The sequence below is a fragment of the Macrosteles quadrilineatus genome, unplaced genomic scaffold, assembly GCF_028750875.1.
Source record: "Macrosteles quadrilineatus isolate MER2022 unplaced genomic scaffold, UCM_ALF_1.0 Scaffold_5__1_contigs__length_97177068, whole genome shotgun sequence".
In the NCBI taxonomy this organism is placed as follows: domain Eukaryota; kingdom Metazoa; phylum Arthropoda; class Insecta; order Hemiptera; family Cicadellidae; genus Macrosteles; species Macrosteles quadrilineatus.
This window is the reverse complement of record NW_026542598.1, coordinates 6768299-6793339: the sequence shown is the minus strand read 5'-3', so window position 1 is coordinate 6793339 and position 25041 is coordinate 6768299. Positions and strand designations below refer to the sequence as shown.

General features: G+C 33.5%; 1 protein-coding gene across 1 annotated transcript; it reads right to left on the bottom strand.

The window, feature by feature from the left end:
• Positions 1-1381: 1381 nt before the first annotated feature.
• LOC128993843 (motile sperm domain-containing protein 2-like) lies at positions 1382-23497 on the bottom strand. The gene is made up of 10 exons (XM_054417897.1): positions 23066-23497; positions 21119-21265; positions 18655-18832; positions 17962-18125; positions 17061-17260; positions 13074-13152; positions 8492-8604; positions 7956-8153; positions 7197-7349; positions 1382-5209 (listed from the first exon to the last, which is right to left on the bottom strand). The coding sequence occupies exons 1-10, from the start codon at positions 23145-23147 to the stop codon at positions 5015-5017; spliced, it is 1509 nt and encodes a 502-aa protein (XP_054273872.1). The 5' UTR covers positions 23148-23497; the 3' UTR covers positions 1382-5014.
• Between the last annotated feature and the right edge of the window lie 1544 nt (positions 23498-25041).

Below are 25041 nucleotides of genomic sequence, written 5' to 3'. Positions count from 1 at the left end.
CCTAGCTGCTGATTTTGGTATGAGCGGAATTACTGGAAGGCAAGTAAAAAAATGCCAGTTAAAAATTAGTTTAGCATATCTATGTATTGCTTTTTACTTTGCAAATTCATGTCATTGGCAGCACCTGGCCAATAATAATGCTTTGTGGATGATACAGCTAGAGTACTACATTTACCGATCGCTGGACCCGCAAAGAGTTTTCCTTCAGCTAGGAAAATGTATGTACTTGACCCTTGTATGTTCAGTTTATGTCAAAATTGGCAGCTAGAAAAATCTGCCGCAAGCATCATTTTGATGAAAAATAATACTAAACAGTAAACTGTCTTTATAATAAACTGATTATAAACAATTTAACTATACTAAAAGGCAGGTATAAAACAGAAAGATCTATTGATGTATTTACACCAGAGTTACGTGTTTTGAATAAAATTTGACAAAAATCCAAAGAACAATAGTTTTTGTTAAAAACATTTATTTTGTGTGTTTATCCAGGTTTTCAGTGTTTACCACGGATATTTTTACACAAGAAATTGTAAATTGTAAGCTGTGTTTGTAACAAAATGTTTAAACCATTTTCTACAACGGCTCAAGTTATCAACATATGTGTTATAAACTCTGCATTAATTTTTCATACACTGAATCGTTTTGTATATATTTACCTCGTAAACTAGTTTTTTTTATTATTTATCTTTTCTTGTAATCAAAATTATGTGTACAATGTATATTATTTTCCCTTTTTAAAAGTAGCCTAAATTTATTGTTTTATTGTGCGGATGATGGACTCAATCCCCAACCACAGGCATTAGCCCATTTGGGGATTACATTTCAGTAATTGTGTTTGTACCATTGTAACTGATGTACTGTAATGAAATAAAAAGGATTCATTCATTCATTCATTCATTCATATGTAAGCACAACTCAAAACAATGTCAATATTTTAGTTGAATCAAGCTTTTTCAAATCATGTTTGGTTTATCTATAGTCTCCGATTGTTTCTGTCCTAAATAGTTAAAAACTTAACTAAGTGGATCAACACAGGCCAAAACCTTGTGAATTCCATTAAATCTTTCCTTCAAATTTACATTTCATTGTTGAAATTAAGAATTGAATTAAACTTTTTAAAAGTAACGAATATTTTTTACTTCTACAAAAATTGTTTCCGGTCAACATTGTTGTTACTCAGTTATTCTGTTTAAATTAATGTTACATCAAATATGACATTTTGGTACATTTCATTTAGTAAATTTGCATTTTTGGCATTTTCAGAGTTTTGGATTTGCTCTATTAGGTTATACTGTATGCGGGTATAAACAATCAATAGAAGAGGGAATTAAATTTGATTCAGTTTTATAGTCAGATTATTTGAAAAAAAAACAACATATTAATGTTTTGTGTTCTTTTATTGTGTATCTATTAGTCCCTGAACCCTAACTTTCTTAGGAAGACTAGCTGAACTCTACTCCTTTTCAAAAAATTCCTTACTAGCACATTGGCTTTCATTTGAAATACATTAGTGGTCTATGAAAGATATGAAGTAGAAACATACATATTGAACGCAAATCAAACAAATGTTATGTTTTATATAAGATCGTTGAAAAATTGTATTTTAGACACATTGCAGGAAAAGCTGTTTGACCCATATCACAGTTAAAAACTACATCCCTTTATCTGTTTAGCTCTTAGTTAAATTCAAATCAGACATTACTAATTGGCAAGTTATCTCCCACAAAATTAAATAACAAACAAGCACTACTACTCTATTCATTTTCAATCTACAAAATCCCTGACACATTTTTTCAATATCAATACACACACATTATGTTCAATTTGTAGACTCAGCTTATCCTACTTTTGAAGGTATTAACTAGGCTACCTTCGTTTTGTCCACACACGGGAAGAATGAGCGTGCACCTAGTTAAATAATACTCATTGTAAGGGAATAATAATTTTAACTATGTACAGTAAATAACGACAGAACACCAGGGTCCCGATGTTCCGATTTTCGTTAACACAAACGTTCTAATTTGAAAAATCTGCTTCCTGTAAGAACTCGAAGCTCTGTGTAAAAACCAATTACAGAGATTTCCACAATCACTGAATGCAATTATGGTGCTACAGGAAATTATCACGTGGTTGCCATGATCGCAAAAGAATAGGGAATGATCACCGTGTTGTGATCGTGAGAGCATTCTACGGCAATTTAATCACAAAGATAGATAGTTTCTTTTTATGCTCTTACTGCATTTCAGTCTAATCCAATCAAATTAGTAATTCAAAAAGGAAACAGGTTCCGGTTCCAATTAGTTTGTGTTATTGGGACACTGGTGCATTAGTTAACTAGAATAACAGTCTTGTGTTAGTGCTGTTACCATAATCTGTAATGCTAAAAATACCATTACCATTTAAACTAATATACAAAAAATAAGTTGATATATAGAAAGCGTTCAGACTAAAACTAATTGAAATACAAAAATGAAAAACAACAGTCTCGCCACAAAACAGTCTCAAAATATCCTATTCTAAATTTGAAGGAGTTGTATTATTTACTTGACAGTGGTTAGCATAAATTTTAACCCCTTTGGAGAAAATTGTTTAAAGTCAAAACTAATATCAATTTAAACGACATTTTGTCTAACTCCTACAGGCAACAAACAATTCAATTTGAAAACATAGGAATTCGGAATATTATTGACTGTTGTTTTGAGGCTTCTCCATTATTTAGCCTACCTTGATTCCAAACTGCAGCGTTTCGCTCAGTTTTTATAAGGGCCAAGATTAACTTATCAACTTGTATTTCCCTTGCCTGTGCTTGTATACATAAATGTTTTTTTTTAACTTGCATACAACACCTATATGCAATAACGTTGATTTATTTTTTATTATTTTTAACACTCTTGCTTTCAACAACAAAAATTTCAAACTTAACAAGTTTTATCTAGAAAGAGAGCTTTAGAAAAAAACTATAACAAATAGTAAGGAATCATAATGGTAACATTGTATTGCCAAAGCTTATATCCATCACTATTCACTAAATATTAGGCCTTAGGCCTTAGAAGTAGGCCTAGTGTTACAACACAAATCATACTAGGAATTTATATTATAAATATACAGATTTGTTTGTAACAAAATTGCTAGAATATTGCAATATTCCAAATTTTAAGAAGTGTTCATTAACATAGAACCCAGTACTATGTTGGTTTTTAGTTTCTGTTTTCAAATATTCCTTTCTGGTAACAACAGTTTTTACAAACCATTCTCCAGTTTTATAAATTCTTTCTAAACAATTACTGTTTAGTTCGATCCTACTTAAATCAATATATTAGTTTATAATGGATTTAAAAGGAAATCAGCTTTTGTGACCGTTGGAGAAAAAAACAAAAAAAAACAAGAAACCATTAACTGAACACTGAAAACCTAACGGTTCCGTCCTTCACAAAAACTACTACTATCTTGATAGATCTCTGGTATCTACGTCAATAATACTACTATTGATATAATGACCTAACTATGTAAATACTTCTTCTTGTTGTTCCCAAAATAATTCTAGCTTTCTATTTATGAAGATGCTCAGGTAGGTGTATCATAGAGGTATTTTATAAAAAAAAAATTTCAAACAGTCATTTACATACGTTAAAATCTCTAAATAATCGTGTATGAATTTGAAAGCCACACAAAGCAACGGTCAATAAATATGTTATTATTTTTATTTTTACAGATAAACTTTGTACTATATCTCTACAGAGTCATAAAATATTTAACTAGGTAGGCTACTCAATATTTATTTGATAATAAATTTTTTTAAATTTTATAATAGCCGAGCATTGGGAGTTTCACCACTACCATATTTCAAAATTGCTTTTGGCAAAGACATAGAAACCACTAGCTTTTATAACGATCATTAGTAATTTTAATAATTATATTGCAATAGGCTTTATTGAATAATCCTTACAAGACAAACTGTGATGCAATTAAATTTACCCACCATTATTTAGAGATTCATATATTACATTGAATACTGGTGTATACTTACAGCAATGTAATACTGAATACTGAATTTGTCGGTAGAAAGTAGAAAAGTACAAGATCTCAAGTAAAAAATGAATAGTATAAAAATGTGAAGGTTGCAGACTTCCTGATGGATGTAAGACCTCATTTCTTTAACAAAGAAGTGTTCAAACAGTAAATTCAGGTTGAAAGCAAACACGAACTAGGGCTTTTGGAGATTCCCATACCACCAAGACTCTTAGAATTTTTGAGTTTGTAAATAAAATATCATCATTATCAAAGGTGGTTTGTGGGACTTTGGAATTCAAATTAACTTTTTACTTGAGGAATATATTATAGTATACATACCAGAATTTCCGTCCCAGCTCTGACTAGTCCTTTATAATGGCTCAACAAGAGGCGAAACCCGGGTCATCCAGTGTAAGGGACGAGTCAGAACTGTGACGGAAATTCTGGTATGTAGGCCTATATTAGATAAAAAGGCTCTGTTGGCCAATGACAATGAATTAATTATGAAGAGGTGGCAGAAAAGTAAAAAATATCTTGTTTTACTCCTTTGAAAGTGCCTCTTTGAGTCTGGTGGAGTTGTATTTTTTTTTTCTTGCCTACACACTTGCCATTTTTAGATGATTTTTGGGAAAGCGGTCTAAACCAATATGCTTAAACAAAGTTTAAAGACGTCATTTATATAATCAACAAATTTGTATACATTAACAATAAATTAATAATAAAATTTCACCACTGTTCTTCTTAAGAAGACTTACTAGCAATGATTAACCTTAAAATATCAAGGTTTGATTTAAAGTTAGTTTTTGAGAGGAAACAGATCTATTTTAATGGGAAGAGTCCTCTCTGACACAAGAAACATAAAACTAAAGAGTGTTTTAAAAATAGAAAATTTTCTTTTTGCTATACTTCTTTGAACATCTCGTAGTTAGAGAATTAAAGTTTTTCGATTTCTAACGATATCACAATAATATAAAAAATATAATTACAGCTGGTATATGTTTCACAGTTCGTCTTGGTCCGTAGGCGGAGGTATGGGAGCGTAGCAGGTTGATGGCGGGGTGTCGGAGACTTGCGGCAGCTTGTATATGATGTACATGAGTGCCCCCGCCACAACCAGTAGCAATAGGATGGTCAACATGTGCAGACTTCGGAGATCTCCCTCTAGCTTGTTGTAGCAGTGGGTCAAGTGATTCAGCTACACTCAGTCAACAAAATGTTAGATAGATAACTTGTGAAAAAGTACAAATGTAGCTATCCAGTATATCAACACACTTCTACTCTAATTTAAAATGAACTTTGGACAAAAAATCTGTGTGATACGTAAAACCAATACTGAACACCTTGTGTAGGAGAGAGGGCCCACATCTACTTTTTATTTTTTATTTGTGTTTCTATACCATTGGCATTTTTTACGTTTTTATAAGGGGTCCAAACTCTGGTCTTGTTACTGTCTAATGCCAACCATTTGTTGGCCTAATTGATTGACAGCCCAATGACAAATGGCATCTGGAACTAATGGAATTGGAACCAGCAACCTTCAGATTTGAAAACCACTTGGTTACCCAGATGATTTCAAATTTGTCATATCATAAGGCTAATTTAATAAACCAAAGCCGTTCAGGGTGAGAAGCATGGTTGAGTAATAGGAAACTTATTGCACCCAAACTAAACTAGTCCGTAAAATTGACTAGGGCATATACATAACTTCCGAGCATATTCACGCTACACTTTTATCCTGATCACCTTTTGAAAACTTTGAAAAGGGGCCCTGTGATCTGTTTCATCAACCCTAGAGTTCTGAAGTTCCTAGGCATTAAGAAACCTATTAGTTCTCCCTACATTCGCCCCCCCTCCATCCCAAACCCCCTTTACTTGGCACAGTCTTTAGGCCCCCGGATAAATTCTGGTAGTTTTATGGCTCTGCTTAGTAACAATATACGAGCCCTCACTCCAATGCCCACTATTTGTGCTGGGGAAACCTCTTCAGAAACAAAACACGGAAGGGAATAAAATAAATACAAATAATATTTCCAGGGAGTTTGTATACACCCTGTAGGCTATGTATATGAATTTGAATGGGTGGTGTTTTTGTCTTTTGGGGATACAAAAACAAAATACCCCCGCCGCAGCAAACCTGCCGACTAAGCGAATTTCCATTTGTCTGAATTGATTTTCAGTTAAATATATTTTAATAACATTAGGTTTAACGAGTACCTAGGTTTGCTGCTACAAGGAAACTAATAAAGTGTGTTTTTGAGTAAAATATTGATAGCTTAGTACAAAATAAATAAATTTGCCAAGTTTGATCAAAATATATCCACAAACAAGCAAACTACAACATTTGACAATATTTTCCATAAGAATAACATGGGAATTTTAAATTTACAATTTTTTTAATTTTCACCGTTACTAATAATCGAACAAAAATACTTTTATATACTAAATTATTTGTTTTTTTAAGCTCTTTAATAAGGTCTAAAGAGAAATCGGGAAATTTTGTGTTTTGAGGGTCAAAAGTGAGAAAAACCAATTTTTACCCCATAAAACCCCCCGTAAAGCCCCGTTCCCATGGTCCGATGGTGCTGGTTCGCGAACTCATTCAAGTTTATCCCGCTTTACACCTTTAAACCAAATTTCATCAAAATCGGACAAAAATTACTCAAGTTATCGCGTTCACGGACGTATATATATATATATGTCTATATATATATATATATATATATACATATATAAAAATTTGAACGAATGGTGTTTTTGGCCTCTGGGGACATCAAAATGAAAAAGTAAATCGGTCCCGAGTCTAGGTCTTACCGTGCCACCTACGGTAATAGCTACTTCCCTATAGGGAAATTCGCTAAAAATCAGTCCCAGGTCAAGGTCTTACCATGAGACCTACAGTAAAAACTTTAACTTATATGGGAAACTTGATCAAAGATAAATCATCCAATATAATTCTGTAATTTCCACCCAAGCTGTCTATTACCCAAGTCCTCTCTATTAACTTTCATCAACACAGTTACCAATTTTCTCAAAGTTAAACACTAGAACTGATAAGTAAAATTTACTTTGAAACTCTTGTAGAAAGGTGGTTTACTGACCACAAAGCTAACACTGTAGGAGAATTTTAAATCTTTAGAACATGTAACCACACCCATAGCTAATATTGTTACCTCGAAACCTACCCCTATAAGGAGCTGGTTTATTTTTTGTTCGTTATCGCCAGGCGGGCCGTGTGCCAAGGACGAGTAGACGGTTCCGTTCTGCGCCGGAGAGGTTGTTTGTCCACTCAGAGCACAGCGAAGTCTGTGCTGATCCACAATCTTGGTATCTGCAGCCTATCAGAAATATAAAGTTAATCATTGATTGCAGAATATATTCCTTAATACAGTTGTTGATCAACAATCTAACACTGATAGGACTGAATGGTTGTTGGAATACTAAAAAGAATGGGATTAGTAAAAAACAATAAAATTAATTTATAAGATGGGAAAGGCTTTACTATGTACATTTATATACTACAAGAGTAAAAAATAAATCTACAATTATACGTATTATTTTATCAGAATTAATGTCTATATAATCTTAACACAAAAAAATTTCAAACCTGTATAGACATAACTTTTAAAACTAGCTTTTGAAACAAAAACTTCAGTACAATAGAACTTCAGATAAATTGGGATGGTTACATTTTTCATGAAAAATTATATAAGAAAAAGACTCATTGTTTGACGTCACTGACACTAAAATATACCTGCTGCATGATGGACACGATTGGCACACAGTCAAATATAATATATAATAGCTTCAAAAGAGCAAACTGGCAAACATATTTTTCTGGCTTCATTTATTTATTTTTATCCTTGAGGTGATAATCGAAGTCCAGATAATTGCAGTGTTCCCAAACTGATTTCAACAGTCTAAATTGAATTCACCAATCCTACCTTCCAGAGCTCCGCTAGTTCCGTTGTAGACGTGAGCGCTTCCTCCAGTACGAAGCTCATGACCAAGAACTTGTCCTTGAGTAGAGAGTACGGCGCGTGGCCGGGCTGTAGCACCACACACACCGTGGTGGAGTTGCTAGGGTGAAGCACTCCAGCGCTCGGCCGCACCCGGAACTTGTCTGGCGAGGTAGTCTTTATCTGGAGGGAAAGTTTGAAATTTACCTCACACTCTAGTTATGCGTACTAGAAAGTCTAAGAAATGTTCTTTACAAAATATTCATTTAGTTTTTTCTCTTTCTTCAGTCATATCTGTTAAAATTTGACTCATAATTGTCTTTAAAACTATACGGTTTACCTCCAAGCTGAGGTAACGTAGGATATATCCCTCACCAAACCGCAGATTGATGGCTAACCACCAGTAGTTATATTTAAAACATGTGGATGTTAGATGTTTGTGTTAAAACTTTTCACAACAAAATAATTAATTGACCCTTTTCTAGGTAAAGATGAATATTCTTTTAGCTTTGGAACTGTACCTTGTATGTTAACGTCTTGTCACTTATGTTCATGAGGTTGACGGTTCCTGTCAGATCGGCCCCGTCCTGGCTGAAGACAACAGTGTCTGCTGGACTTACTCGCAGTTTACTCACTGTAAATGTGCAGAACAATGACATAAACAAATAACCTCTGTCAAACTAAACTGTTCTATTTCTACACTAAATGTTTTGTAGGATGATTACTTGTTCTTTCACCAACAAACATTCATATGCAAGCAAAGTCAATTTTGTACTCTAAATATTTGCAAAGAACAAAAAACACCGGAAATGTTTAAATCCAACAACAAAGAGGTTTCAAAACGAGGTAATGTTCGGTAAAGCTGTAATGTTCTGGCAAGAATGAGCTTGATTTAGATCTGCACAAACCAATCTCACAGTAAAACCTGTATATTCTTGGATTAGCACTATGCCAGTTAAATGTTTAGAGCAATAACAGAAATCGCTATATTAGTTGCTACAGTTTGGAAAATTTACAATGATTTTGGAAATAAATAAACAGTGAGCACGTAAATAACACATTACAGTACTTAGTTTAATTTGATTTACAATGTCTATTAAAATATTTTTTTAAATATTTAAAATAAGGGTACTATGGTTAATTATTTCTATGAACACTAAAACAGTAGACCTAAAAGTGAACATTACCTCATAATATATATACATATACTGTAAATTGTAAAAAAAACCGCAGCCCAACCTACGGTTAAAATATTGAGATATAACATGAATGTATTCAAATGTGAATTTTAACTAAATTACTTTCAATATTTATTATAGTAGAATTAAAAGTAAAAGAGTATTTGAGACAGCAGTGCTTCGGCTGTGTTCGGGTTCGCTCGGGACGAGTCGGCTACTCTGAGTTACAGTGTTGCCAAGTTGTTCAGTCTGCGTACTCTGCGACTGCCTCGCCTCTCTAGCACCGCATTACACTGTGCGGCTCATCGTAACATGATGATGTCTTAATTTACTTCTTTCTTAACATGGAGAGCTATACTACTCAGGTGAAAGAGTTTCGAGATGTGACAGATATTACAATTTTTTACATTATTAATTTATCAATTTAATATGGGACAATAAGGTAAAATCCATATATAAAGCCCAAAGTATCCATGAACTTTTGAGTAAACTACAAGTCTCACCCCCATAAACCATATACTTAATATGTTCGTCATGACGAGAAACCTTGCGCAAAACTATCCATTAGTTCATAAATTGCCCTTTAAGGTCGTAATTGCTTTCCAAAGGAAAATTTCCATATACCTAAGTTAAAAATACCTCAGCTGTACTTATTTGTATGTTATTCCTTCAACTTATTACCTTATAAAAATTATGTTTCATAATTTGTTTGTACAGTATTACTGTATTCTGTTTGGTTTATTTCAGATCAACTTAACCAATTAATATTTTTACTACTTATACTGTTTATAACCATAGTGAAGCACTATTTTTTCCTTCTCCCTGTTGTGTAGCAGGGTTAAGATCAGCTATTATAATATTTAAAAAAATATATTTTTAAATACAACAAATATAATTGAGGTTACTTTAAATCAAGTCTAATTAGCTCAATGTAATTACATATGTATTCCTCATCATCAAAACCATGATTTAAAATCTGTATTATTATTATTATTGCAGCTACAGCTAGGGAGATAAATTAATATATACATTAAATGGTGGAACAATAATTTTAATGTTAGCCTATAAAGTAATACATGGATGAAACAAAATCTATTTACATTATATAACAAAGTTTATATGGGAAACATTCTTGATAAGTAATACAAATACTTTAGTATTCCTCAAAGCCTATTACTCTTTCTTCAATCGGTGATAAGGGGAGAACATCACTAAAGTCACTGTCGGTTCCATCTACTTCATTTAAATTGTTCCAATTGTCTTCTTCACTAATTCCATCTACTTCATTTACATTGTTCCGATTCTCTTCTTCACTAATTCCATCAACTTCATTGTCACTGTTCCAGATCTCTTCTTCACTCGAGCTATCATCTTCTCCATTGATGTTTATTATCATTTGCTCAACAGCATTTTCCATCAACCCCTCATTCGTCCAAGCTTCTAATATTACGTTCTTCGTATGATCTACTACTTTCTTCCAGTCAGACCCTTTAACATTCTCTATGGCTTCTTTAGTTAAGTGGTCTACTTCTGTAATTGTGAACTTTTTGTTGTTCGTAGCAACATAGCCTTTTATTTGAGCCCAAATCAACTCGATTGGGTTAAAATGACAATGGTACGGTGGCAAACGAAGAACTCGATGGCCATGCTCCTTTGCCATTTCATCAACTTCATATCGTGTTGGAGGTTTGTTAATTTTCACTAACTCCAGTAATTCTGCTTTCAACATGTCATTTGTTACAGAAATATCATGATTTCTTAGCCACGCAATTATTTCCTCCTTTCTTGAGTTAGAATTAGGAGGTTTATCAACTATTTTTGAGTGGTACTTGGCATTGTCCATGACGATAATAGATGGTCCACTCAAGTTTGGTATTAATGGTTCTTGAAAACACTGCAAAAACACACCATGATTCATTTCTTCATGGTATTCATTTGTCTTCTTGGAAGTGAACAATAATAAACAATTCGGAATGAAACCATGAGAGCATCCTGCGTGCAGAAGTATAATTCTTCCTCCTTTTCCAACAGGGGCAGGGAAAGTTCCCTCAACAGAGTCGTCAGTCCAACCTTTCTTTTGACAGTGGCCAGCGTTCACCCAAGTTTCGTCCAGCCAAATTATGTTGTCAAAATCTTCATTTTTTATTTCTCGAAGAAATTTGCATCTCCAGGCAACTATGTCACTTCTCTCCATTAAAACTTTACGGTTGCCAAACTTTTTGTATTTAAACCCTAGCCTCTTTAAAACAGTGGCGACAGAAGACTTGCTTCCTGCAAAGAGACCAGACTCAGCAAGAGTTACGTGAAGTTTTTTCACCGTAGGATACTCTTTCCTTGATAAATAGCCGTAAACATGTCTGCGGATGGCATCTTTTTGGAATGCGTCTAGCCCGGTCACTCTTTTTGTTTTAGCTACTTTTTTATTGGGAGTTCTTAGCTTAGTCCCATTCTCTTCATTTCGTTTTTTCTCGTTACACACTTTTACCACCGTGTTCTTGTAAACCTGTAACGCTGCCGCAGTTCTATTTATAACTTGTTCAACTGGTAGTATTGGTCCTTTGTTAATTTTTTCTTGTTGAAAATAATCTCTCACTCTACACACCATCTCCCGAGATTGACTTCTAAGAGGAACTCCTTGCTTCCCGACTTTAGTGTATGGAACACTTTTCGCACGAATACGTGGTCTACCTCGTTTTTTTATAACTGGGGTAGTGTTTTCAGCCATTATACAGACGACAACTGATAAACTAACAACAGTAAAAATACCGGATGACTGTTTATTTAAAAAAAACTCACAATAAAACACCTCGGTCAATAACACTTTACGGAGTCTGTTTGTATTGAAGGTACGAAAATGACGTTGGAAGTGTTGCTGAAACGTGGCAATGCTGTAGCCAGTCTAACCCCTCCCACGCGTAAGGGCTCGATCCTGATTGGACGGACAGCGGCGAGTTCACCCGAGCCACTTCGGCTATATTCGGCAGTGCCCGCTGCCAGTACTCTTTTACTTTTAATTCGACTTTAGTTACTGTATTTTCAAAAAAATATTTAAATTTAATTAAATATAAATTAGTGAAGAAGAAAAACTATATTCAAAAATAATATCCTAAAATGAAATGGTGTCTAGGTAGGAAATATTTCTTATGTTCTGTCCAGTGTCCAGGTGTGAAATAGCATTTTTGGAAAAAAGCTAAAACAAAGGAAGAAATGTGCTTTTGGTGAAATAGTTGGAAATGGATGTGGGAGCCAAGTCTCCAGTGATTAAACATTCAAAAGTCTATAAAATTAACATTCAGATCATATAGAAATATCGATTAGCCTATAAAGAGAAATCAAGAAAGAAGATAAGTATTCAACAAAAACTGGTAGTATCAAATTCAATAGACATTAAAAAATCACCATTAATTTCCAACCACCATCACACACACCATTGTGAATAGACAAAATTCAAGTGATTGTTTCAAACTAAGAACTTATAGCCTAAATTTTTGACTCTCATTATTATCTCATATTATTTAGCCTACATTAGTATAAATTAAGTTAATTAGTCTATCAGAATTTCATACCCGGCACGAACCAACCCGTAGATTAAGATCATTGCTATCAAAATTGTTAGGCCTATCTAAAACTTAGCCCATCTATAAAAACCTAGAGACCAAAATATAATTTAACTGTCATAGCCCCATGAGATTGATGTAATATAAGCTATAGAACCTAAATACATCTTATTATAACTTTATTGGAATTTTATTATCTATTTTAAGTAAATTTATATTTATGAAATCCATTAATAAAGAGGAGTAGGTTGCAATATCAAAATGGAAATTTTTTTGACAAAAGAGATTGGCAGTTAAAAAGAGTGACCATCAGTCAAAGTTTCACTAATTTCCATACGTACTAGATAAATTTAGTAAATAAAACTTACTCGATGCTGGTGGATTGTCAGGATCAATGTCTGAAAATGGAGCAACTTCAACCATGGGGGATCCATCTGCAAAATGAACCTAAACATAAAACATTCAAATAGTCCAAAGTAGAAAGAGGATACTAGGTCTTCGTCAAATTGACCACGTGATAAAAATAAATGGTTCATTAACATCAGGAAGAATGTTTTCAAACATAAAATGTGAGAAAAACATAAAATATTTTATGAATTTGATTCACGGGTCAACACAGAACACACTAAGATAAATAGGAAAAGTTTTTTGTGGCTTAATTTAGACCATGTCTTTTGTGTTCAATTCATGTTGATAGTCTTGTAAATATTTCATCAAGGCAACACTAATTAAACAGGCCGTAATGCTCCTCAGGCATTTTTAGTTTTGTTTTTGTTATCCAAGAAAAGATTAAAACAAGCAGCTGACCACAAACGGCAAACAATACATCATTACCGTCGCCTACTATGATTTCATGCCTGAGTAGTATTACGGCCTGTTTAATTAGTGTTGCCTTGATTTCATGATGAGGATTTTAAACAGGATCAACCTCTTTTAACAGTGTAACGGGGAGACCCTCTTTTAACGTTACAGAGAAACGGGGTTCTACCCTATCGAATGATACAATTTAAGCAGTCCCTGGATTACTTTTATCAGAATTAAGATGAGGACGCAACTGGCTGTTTGGCTGTTTGATTTATGTTTAACAATGATTAATATATTTTTTTTACTTTATTATTGCTTGCATCCTTACTAAACTTAGCCTTCTATTGACATATTATTATTAAGATGCTAGCTGTCATTGTCATTTGCGGACGAAGCAGGTTTTTACATCCCTAGGGCCAAAAATCAGTTGCCCGCACCCTTTCTTGAAACATTAATGCATATTAAATACACAATCAGTATCCATAGCATTGGAAGAATTGTTTTACTGTCACCACTGCCTAGCAACTATTTTTAATTATTTTTGCTGATTCCTCAAATTATTTCTTCACATAACCTTAAGGTTGTAGTTGTGTTAACTATTAGTGTGCATTATTATTGTGGTGAATAGTGGTATAGTGTGGTGAAAAATAGCGTTCGTACCACAGACCGAAATGGTTTAGCAGCTCTGAATCGATTTAAAAACTATCTCGAACCGGCAAAACCTCATTTTCGGCCCTAGGTATGAAATACCTTACCTATACTATTAATTTACTGTGTAATGAAAAGTGAACAAGCAGTAAAATATATTTCATAGAGTACTCAAACTAGGTACAAAATAATTAAACAAATTATCGATCTTCAACTTCTAGTATACGTTACATTAACTACTTCAGCAAATGTTCAGTCCAAATTCAAACTATTTCTATCTTTGAAATCTACTTGCAAATGAGAGTTAGAACAAGTGATTTGCTAACATTTATAAATATTTGTCTACATTTATGAACGATTTAAATAGAATGATTTCAAGTTGGCAAGTACCAACTTAAAATGAATAGAAAATGTTTATTAAAATGAATTTTGTTTACTTTTGTTAAACCTCAGTTTAGAGATTTGTTTGGTGTACTTGGATAAAAAATTAACCAAATCATATTTTAAAATTTTTCAGGTAAATTTAGCAAAAGTTTAATCAGCAAACGAAGAATATTGTCTACAAGAAAGTTGCAAGTTTAATTGTTAATTGCAAATGTGCCACTACGGTTTGACCTCTATAACGGAAAAATGTCACAGTCTGACTAGTGCCAAGTTTGGAAAAGGTCAACAACCGAGTTTCTACAAAACAGGGATTATAACTTGTTATTTAATCACAAGCAGTGGAACAATAAGTTAACTATGTTGTAGAATACGTACTCATTGCACTTGAGATATTACAATTTGAATTATCTGAAGTCTTTGATCCCTTTTCTACATTCAAAAACTAAAATAATTTTATTTCCATTAATTTTTTCCAATTTCTAGATTCAATTTTTTGCTTGACTCTTATATGATTTAAATGGTTTTATGTCCCATAGTGGCCTAAAAATAAAACTTATATTTGAGGGTTTTCTTCTGGAAATTGTACTACGTAAAGCTCACAAACTTATATTAAACACAAATATTTAAACTGAGGTAATTTTCTAAAAATTAAGTAAAAAATAAGAAAATGATAAGTAAATAACATTAAAATACAGACTTTTTGTTTCGATACGTTGATTAAGACTGTCAAGTCAAATAAAATAAACAGAGAAAAGGGATTTGTATCAAAGTAATGGCACTATAAAAAGTAAAAAAAACACAACAATCCTACTTTTATAAAATGCATCCATAAAATATTTATCAAAAAAAATTAATTAAATCTAGAAGTAAAAATCTACTCAAACAAAAAATAATTTCAGTGGTTGTACCTGCACTTTATTACTTTCACACATTTTAAAAACAAAATTCATCAATAAGCATTAAGTTCCAGTTTACATGACATTTAACATTTTGTTTTTAAAAGCCACAGAGTTTATTAAGTAACAACACCATTATCCTGAAAACAAACATAATTGACAAGAGTAAATAAAAATGAGGAGTAAATCAACGATTCTACCCAAGGGAACGGCACAAAACTGAACTCTGTATCATTATCTTACACAAACACTCTAGGTAAACTGTATAGATAAAGGTTATGACATGTCCTACATTAATACTTGCTCTGGGCCTTAGCTATCTTGAGCGTTCAAAAGTGCTCAATTCAAAAGCATGGATAATATGTTGATAATTGATCGTTTTTGGCAGTGTTAAGTTGTCTATTCAAATCAAAATTATACCAAATAGCATTGATTCTCCTCCTTATAGTTAAGAAAACATTTAAACTAAGTAAATCAAATTTATTTTAGGAAAAATAAAAATCCAATAGAATGAATAGCTATTTACCTTATAAGTGTAGTAAGAGCGTTTTTACATCACGCAGGTTGTGCAACAAGCGGAAGCGAGTTGCATAATTCACCTAAGTGATGTAAACACGCTCTTGCGTAAAGTGTAACATACAAGATTTTACCTGACCCGACAATATATTTACGTTACATACAATAGTTACGTACAATATTTTTCATTAACCATTTCACTCATCTTCTAACAGTTTCTTTTACAAACAAAAGCTAGGTTAGGAAAATACTTTAAAGCATAACAATAAAATTCAAGTCCACAGCTAATTTCTAGCATTGAACGTCGTTGGCTCCAGGGAGGTATATTTTTTTAAGTTGAATACTCAATGTTATTTAAATGGGTTTCATTACCTCGCCGAGTGAGTTTATGAAACTTTACTTCACTATTGAAGTAAAGAAGTTGTCTACATCACGCTTGGGATAGGGAAGTTTAACATGGCGGGTTAGGTAAACAAATAAACACCTGTTTTAAGACAATAAACATGCTATAGTAAAAAGTAAATCAAATGATTAGAAATCAGATCTGGGTCTTTGGAAGATGAAAAGCCTCGTTGAATCAGCAAAATAATGTTGTAGTCATATTTATCTTCAGGGCAAGCTATAATTATCTGAGTAAAGAGTTGTTTCAGCAACCACACAGAGTAAAATTGAACTGTGTCTTTAGGATGGTTTGCTGAAGCTCATTAAAAAAAGCAAGTATTTCCAAAAATTTAATAACACCATCATCTTCCAAATACCAAGATTCTGCAGGTTATCTTTACCGTAGTAGCCTACTTCCTAGTTCTAACAAGTAAAAATGTTTATAGGCTGTCACTTAAAAATTCCAATACTTATGATTTACGATATAAGACAATCTTAAAAGAATCTTGAAATCCATTAAAAGTAAAAACAATATTTAATTAAATTTCTTTATTTTTTCTTTATAAAGTGGGGCAACTAGGATGGGAAAATTTGACAGCCCTGGATTGTGTAATGTAATTTGTATTACAGTATGTACAAAAATGGCTGGAATAAAAAAGAATAACCCTCAGACAACTTAACACTTAGGAATCAAATCAAACAAGCCGATAACCATTTAAAACTTACTTTTTTCTTGTATTCATCCAGTCGTACTGTTGGTGTGTCCAAAACTTCAGGTATGAATTTATAAGTGTAGTCATCAAGTCCACCCCAACATGTAAGAGCCTGGTCCGCTTCAACATAATCTTTCAATGTGTTCTTAGACACAAATTTGATTTTCTGGACAGCTTTTGTCGGTAACCAACCCTTTATGATTTTAAAAGTGGCTGAAATCAATAAAAATATAAAATAATATGGATACAAAGAGATTTATGAATATATATTTCCACTGTTGGTTCCATATGAATTAAAACACTACTACTACAGTCTGTTTAGTGTTTTGGTCTTATCATGATCCCTTACTTTCCCTCTATGGTTAAAAATGTTTTGTAAGCTAATCCAACAATCAGGCAGGAGATTGTTACGCTCAATCGTTTTTCATTTATATGAATGTTTTGTGTTAAGTTCAAAACTGGTTCCACTTTCCCACTTGTGTTCCCAAAGCTACATAGTGGTTTGGAAATCAATGGAGAAGATTTTGTTTTGTTATTTTCGCAATAAACAACAATTACTTTACTATTATACTTTACTGTATCCACAAAACGCAAAGCAATGAGTTCTTGTTCATTATCATTCACAACAATGACTCCTTTGTATACCGTACCACTTTTTTAGATAGATCGTACGAAAACACATAGGAGGTTCAACAAACCCTGTCATATATTAAATTCACGTGACATCATATATTTAAGTTATCTCTTTTGTACCAATGACAAACAAACCAATAGGCTACCAAGCTCCGAAAATCATATTTAAACATTCAAGTTTTAACATTGAGTTTCGGGTTACACTCAACTTTTATTTTGTATTCACACACTTTATTCGCTTAAATACATATAGTATCTAAATCTTAAGTAGGCCTAGTTACCGTTTAGTATCCAGGGTATTTCAAAGATCAGGATGTAGTTCAAAAAGTCTGGATAGTAATGCTTGAATAAACTTATTAGATATTTGATATACTCCATCTCAATGTTGTTCAGTCCAGTCTCTGCCATGTCGAAGAACACTGTGATTTGTTCACCCCTGTCTTTTCTAAAACAATAGCAAAACACGTCAGCCATTATTTGAATCAAGTGGGTTGGTCTTGCTGGTAAAATTATTTTAAAACATTTGCGTTAAATAGCTTGTTGTTGGCGTTACATTCCAGCCCGCTCCAGGTTTTATTCTCATGAGGTTGATAACTGGAGTCATGAAGGGGCTAGCATTCTTTTAAGGAAGATAGGTAGGTACACTGAGTGTCCATGTTCAAAATGTGTCATTCGAGAGAGAGCCTATTAGAACCAATGTGCAAGAGATGTTTACATTGGATACAACATGTACAATGTTGGAACAATATAGTAGCCATCCAACACAGTGATACAATTTCGTACACACCCTGTAGAATAGGTCTACCTTCTTTTTCATGGGACCCAATGACAGCTTTTATTTTGCAAAACAGTAATTATTGAGCTAAGGGCCAACTCAGTTATAAAACTGGTCCACAGCTAAAGGATAGAGCACAAAAATATAAGGTTAAAAACTAGATCTTATATTAATACACTTACGTGTTAATACTACTTACCTTTCAGCTCTTTCAAACCAGTAAATGACCATTCGTTTTAGCTCCTCAAAGTCTTTTGTGCCTTTTACATGTTTTTTGCACTTCAGTATGAGCAAACTTTTCCCATCTTTATCTCGATTCTTCAGAAATAAACTTCCCTCTTCAAGATATTCCTTGTTCACATTGTTTTCATTTATGTCTGAAAAATAAAGAGTAAGTTACAGAATTGATAATAATTACACTAATCTTAAATACAGGTGACAAAACCACCCACGGCCACACGGTTTTAGTGTGTACAAAACTATAGGGAACGGTTTTAAGGGTTGTGTTAACTTCTATATGTTATTTTTATGGCAGTTTTCTAATATCTTTGGCAAAATTTGTCACATTTATTTTGTAAATTACTGAACAATAAAAAATTATAATAAGATCAATACTAATAAAAATACAAAAAATCAAATTGCATCTTCACAGCCTGTCCTCATTGTGACTAGCCTGATACCTGATGCAAAATTGTGATTTTTCCGCTGTTTATTAGGGTATTTTATCTTTAAACTTTTTTTGTTTTATTGGAAATTGTAAATGCAAAAAAATAAGTGTTCTTGGAATTTTCTCATAAAATCCGCCATTGGTGTTTTTGGACTGGGACGGGTGGCGTCGTCCTGTAATCCAGCTACTAGGAGGTCACGAATTGTGGATAATTATAGGGATGCACTGTGGATGCGATGCTCCCTGGTGTGGATTAACGTCCGCACCAGTGAGTACTACGACTATCCGCAGTACTATTCTAATAATTAGACCCATTCGTTAATTACGAGGAAAAAATGTGGTTCGGATTCCACAATAAACTGTAGGTCCCTTAGTTGCCATTAGCTGTACCTATGGGCTATTAATTAACAGCTGTGTTTAAGGAACATGTCAGCCTTAGTCACTAACAAGACTACAAGATCGTATAATACTCATCCTACACTCATCCTTCACTCATATTTGGGTTAAAATACGCACATAGTGGCGTCCCCATCTTAAATAATTGATAATTGATAATTGATTGAATTTGAAATGCCATTTGTGTAATTAAATCATAATGACGGCTGAACAAATTGAAGCCAAACTTACCAGGGATATTTTGACAAACAGTGAGCTTGTATTTAACAAACAAATTTCAATTTTATAATGCCTGTACAATTTAATACCCCCGCTGCAGCAAACCTGCAGACTAAGCAAATTTCCATTTGCCTGATTGGATTTACACTAAAATGCCTCCTGAAAAATATCACATTTATTCCCTATTTAAATAGAATTAGTTTAATGAGTACTTGGGTTTGCTGCAACAGGGAGGGTAAAAAGGTGTTTTTTGTTGTAAAATGTAAATAGTTTGGTAAGAAATGAATGTATTTTACATATTCAATTCTATCAAAATATGTTCATAAGCAAGCAAACTACAACAGTTGACTTATTCTCCATAAGAATAACAGGGGAATTTTAAATTTACAGTTTTTAGGAATTTTCTCCGTAACCATTAGGCGCACAACAACGCTTCAATATACTAAATTATTTGTTTTTTTAAGCTCTACAAAATGGTTTGGAAAGAAATTGTGAAATTTTGTGTTTTTAGGGTAAAAAATGGGAAAACCTATTTTTACCCCATAAACCCCCGTTCCCATAGTCCGATCATGCTGGTTCGCGAACTCGTTTGAATAAATGTAGGTTTACACGTTTATACCAAATTTCATCAAAATCGGATCATTTTTGCTCGAGTTATCGTGCTAACGGACACATTATATATATATAAATATATTTTTTCTTCTTTTTTTTCTTTAAAAAAAAGAGGTTGGCGGCCTCTTTTAACCTTGCATTTGCCCGTCCACATAGACTAAGCGCCCGTGCGTGGATCGTTTACAGCAAAGCAAGGAGTGAGCCGGTACAGTACAAAGGTGAACTGTAAACTGATAAAATGTTATCGGCAGTGACCAGGATCCGAACCCACGACACTACTGCCTTGGGCCCGAAGTCCACGACGCTACCGACTAAGCCGACTCACTCAATATATATATATATATATGAATTTGAACGGATGGTGTTTTTGGCCTCTAGGGACCTCAAAACGAACAAGTAAATCGGTCCCTGGTCCAGGTCTTACCATGAGTACTACGGTAATAGCTTATTCCTTATATGGGAAATTCGCTAAAACTAACAAAACTTTTCCATTTTCAACATTAGCCTTATGAGTTTCTATGATGGTTACGAGATAAAAACGTAGGTGTAAAAAAGAATCATAGCATACATACTTCTTAAGTTATATGAACTGAATTGAATAACTATCATTTAACCTACCATAATATCATTTTAAACCTCATAATACAAACTGTAAATAGATTCATGTTTGACTGAGGACTCAAAAACCAAGATTTGCATTATACATCTTGGATATTTATTTAAATTAAATCAAATTTGCTTATAGCCTACAAGGATCTATTTAACTTACCATTCACTTTGTTCTCTCTCCTCCAATCACAAGTTTCCCAAAGCATAGTAAGAGCATCTTTCATGTCCATGTCGTGATGGACGAGAAATCTCTTGAGCCAGTGGTCCGAGTTGCTAACTCGTGCTAGGTCAGCTGGATGGAAATATGCTAAAAAATGCAGACGGTAAAAATTCATATTATCTTCAACTTAAGGTGTTGTTTTACAGACATAGACATCGTAATACTATGGTTTTGCATTTCTCTAACAATAGGTAGGTATGTTATTTGATAAAGAATCATTATTTGTTTGGATCTAAAAAATATAAATACCCTAATTAAAATTTTAATAACACTTCAATTTCAACAATTTTCAGGGAGAACCCCTGTAAATCTTTCTTTTTAGCACCCTAAGACCATTAAATGTAAGAATCTGATTGAATTAACAGGCAGCTCCCTAACTCTTGTTATATATGTTAATATAAATGTTAAAAGTATTGTATGGTTCCATATATCCTAATTGTAAAAAGATACCTATTTGGCTACAGTTCCCAAAAGAATATGAAACATATATTATCGGATTAAATGGGCCATTCTCCAGATAAGGACAGAAACACTGTCACCTGCATATAAAAAATAATAACGATTTTTTAATCATTTAAAGTGTAAAATTATTATTTACCTAGCATCAATATTTACCTATTTGTCAAGTCCATATATGTTAACATTTCAAATAATTTTCCAAAAATATCTGTCCACGGAATGTGACAAGTCACTTCTGTGGACAGTGACCATTTATAGTTTTGGCTAGTTTATATTTCAAATTTACTCTAGGCCTAATATTTTATTTAAAATATTGAGAGCTGTAATTATAAACTATAGTAGTCAGGAACTATAATCCCTACAACTTTTATCTTCTTTTATTAAATCATATTACAAAATAATAAAATGATACCGGTACTCTGTCTCCATTGTGAGCAACCACTTCTGTGGACATAACTAAGAAGTTCTATTTATTGCCACCAGGCAGCTAACGGTGACATTATCGGTAATATGCTATTTTTCCGTAAAACGGCCAGCAATACTTTTTATAAGGTGAGCGCACTACTTATTGCTGACTTTCACGTCCCCCCTTTTCTTCACTAACTTACTCCCCAGGTTACATGATATTGATACTGTCGTGTCCGTTTAAGTGTCCTCTATCTGGTGACATTATCAATATGTTACAATAAGTAGTGTGCGCGCCTTCTAAAATCTATTGCTGGTCGTATTTTTCCGCAAAACGGCCAGCAATAACTTAGATTTTAGAAGGCGCGCATACTACTTAAGTTAACTTATTGCTGAGTTACATTATTGCCAGGTTCACACCACTTGTTTTTGTACCGTTTTAATTAGCCTAAGTTAACTAAATATTGCCTAAGTTAACTTAGCCAATATTGAAATATCTCAAGATCTCAGCCTAATAATCAAAAAAGCTAACTTATAGGCCTAACTTAACTTACAACTTTGAAAGCTTAAGTTTAGGCCTAAAATAGTAAAATGATTAGGCTATATTATGAGGTGTGGTAATGCTAAAAAACCAATAGGCATAGCCTATGCCAAGTGTTTAGCCAAAGTCTTAAATATTAATCAGCGTGCGATTAAATATTAACTTAGTCCTCTTGGTGCTTAACTTAGCCTACTAGGATTTCTATCACAAAAAGTAACCTAGGTCTACATTAAATCAATGTAGGCCTAAGGCTGCACTTTACTTGACGTCCTACACTCATTCGAATGAAAATATCGATCGATATATCGATTAATCGATTGCTTCATTCGATATATCGTTTGGTTAGTTAGGTAAGGTTAACCTAACAAAACTAACCAAACGATATATCGAATGAAACAATCGAATGAAAATATCGAATCGAAAAAACAATTGAATGAGTGTAGGACGTCAAGTAAAGTGCAGCCCAATGTAATTGTACAAACCTTTAGTATTACCGTACTCATTTTCTAGCTTCTCAAAAAATTTACTCCTGAGCTCCTGAATTTCATAAGAACTTGGTTCCATAATGTTCAAAACTTCAAAATGTAATTAATAGTGGGCCTAAAAAGTCTTGTTTTGCATGGATATAATATTCCCGTTACTTTAGATTTGCAAAATTATGACTAAAACCCTTTGACGTTTCATTCGTTTGAAAGTTTATTGACCCATTTGGATACTTAGATCTAAGATCTAACATAAATCAAATCATAAATCACAATCACAACACAATACTGTCTGTCCAGGTTGTCTTGTTGGACGAAAAAAATTGACATAAACTCTTATTAGCTTACAATTAATTAATACTGATTACTAATCGACGCCAAGCCAAAGATGAAAGAAAATGAAAAACAGACGCACACTGCACAGCAAGCTACACAAACACAACACAACAGTTGTATAGTAGCAGAAGATATCTAGAATAGTTAGTTAGTACTACTGTTAGTAAGGCACCAGCTGATTCTTCTTGTCAGCTGACTCGTTTCCTGCAGTCGAAGTCGTCAAAGTTCCAACCATTGAGTATATACGTACCGCTACATTTATGCATCTTCTATATAATTAATACGCTACATGAAACTTTGTCGGTTGAACTCCTCCGCCATTTCTTAACCGATTTTATCCATTGACGTCTCATTGGAAAGAGCGTGTCACGTAGATTTGCAAACTGGCCTTACATTTTTGAAAAAGCGCTTCGGGCTATGCCCCAGTGGCTTTGAAAGTTCCCATGTTATCCTTATGGAGAACATAATTGTTTAAATTTTGATCAGCTGTTGTTATTTATTTTTCAATTCAACAAAACGCATTGACTACATTTATTTACTATTTGAGTTTGTGTACACATAACCCCCAAGACGGATCGTGTTAGTATGGTTGTATCTTAAATTTGTGTATTTATCGTTGTTTTGTGTCACTATGACGGATCGCGTTAGCATGATCGAAACTTACATTTGTGCATTTATCGTTGTTTTGTGTAGCTATAATTTGTTTATTTGTTGTTTTTTTTCTTTTAAATGCCTCTGACGCGACGACAACGAAACATAGACAGGAGGCGTAGTCGTGATAACGACCGCAGCTACAGGAGGCTTAACTCATCACAGTCAGCACCTGACCCTGGACAATCTCAAGTATTAGGTTACAAATGCGCCCTAACACTACCCCAAAACGACTTTTCGTTCCCCATTGGCCCTCTATCAATGACCTGTGTTGCCTGTACAGCGAGGCATTTTGAGAAGGAGAAAACCGGCCGGAATGCTTTAGGTTTATCAATTACAAAGATAAACATGGTCTGAGTTACACACCGGTAATCTTTGAGTTGACTCTTTTCAACTCATTGTAAATATGACTGTTATTCGTTTTGAAATAACTCCTGTAATACTTTGCAATTGCTCGAATTCGAGCAACATGTACACTAGTGTATAATAATGTAGAAGTACGTGTATACTCAATGGTTCTGATAAATCATCCCCGTTTCCTGCAAATATCATTTTATATACTGTATTATATAATTTGCTGTACATTCCTTTGAAAACAATCATGGTTAAATTTTAAAAAAAATATGGTACTTACGTATTATACGGAGGCCACCCTTATACAGCTCGCTGTGGCGGTTAGGTTAGGTTGGGTTATCATAAGTTTTTATGACTCATCTCGTATAGTTCGATTCATAACGAAACTAGGAAAGTTCTACAAACATATTTATGATAACCCAACTTAACCCAACCGCCGCAGCGCGCTGTAAAATAAGTGGCCTCCGTATAATACGTAAGTACCAAAAATATATATATCGACTATCAAGCTCTGAAAATAAAACAACACACCTTTTAGGCCTATCACTTAAACGTAACTGGTATCTACAATCATTGCTATAACGTATTCTACGATAATCAATGGACTGCAAGGTTTTAACCAGTCTGCTTCTCCA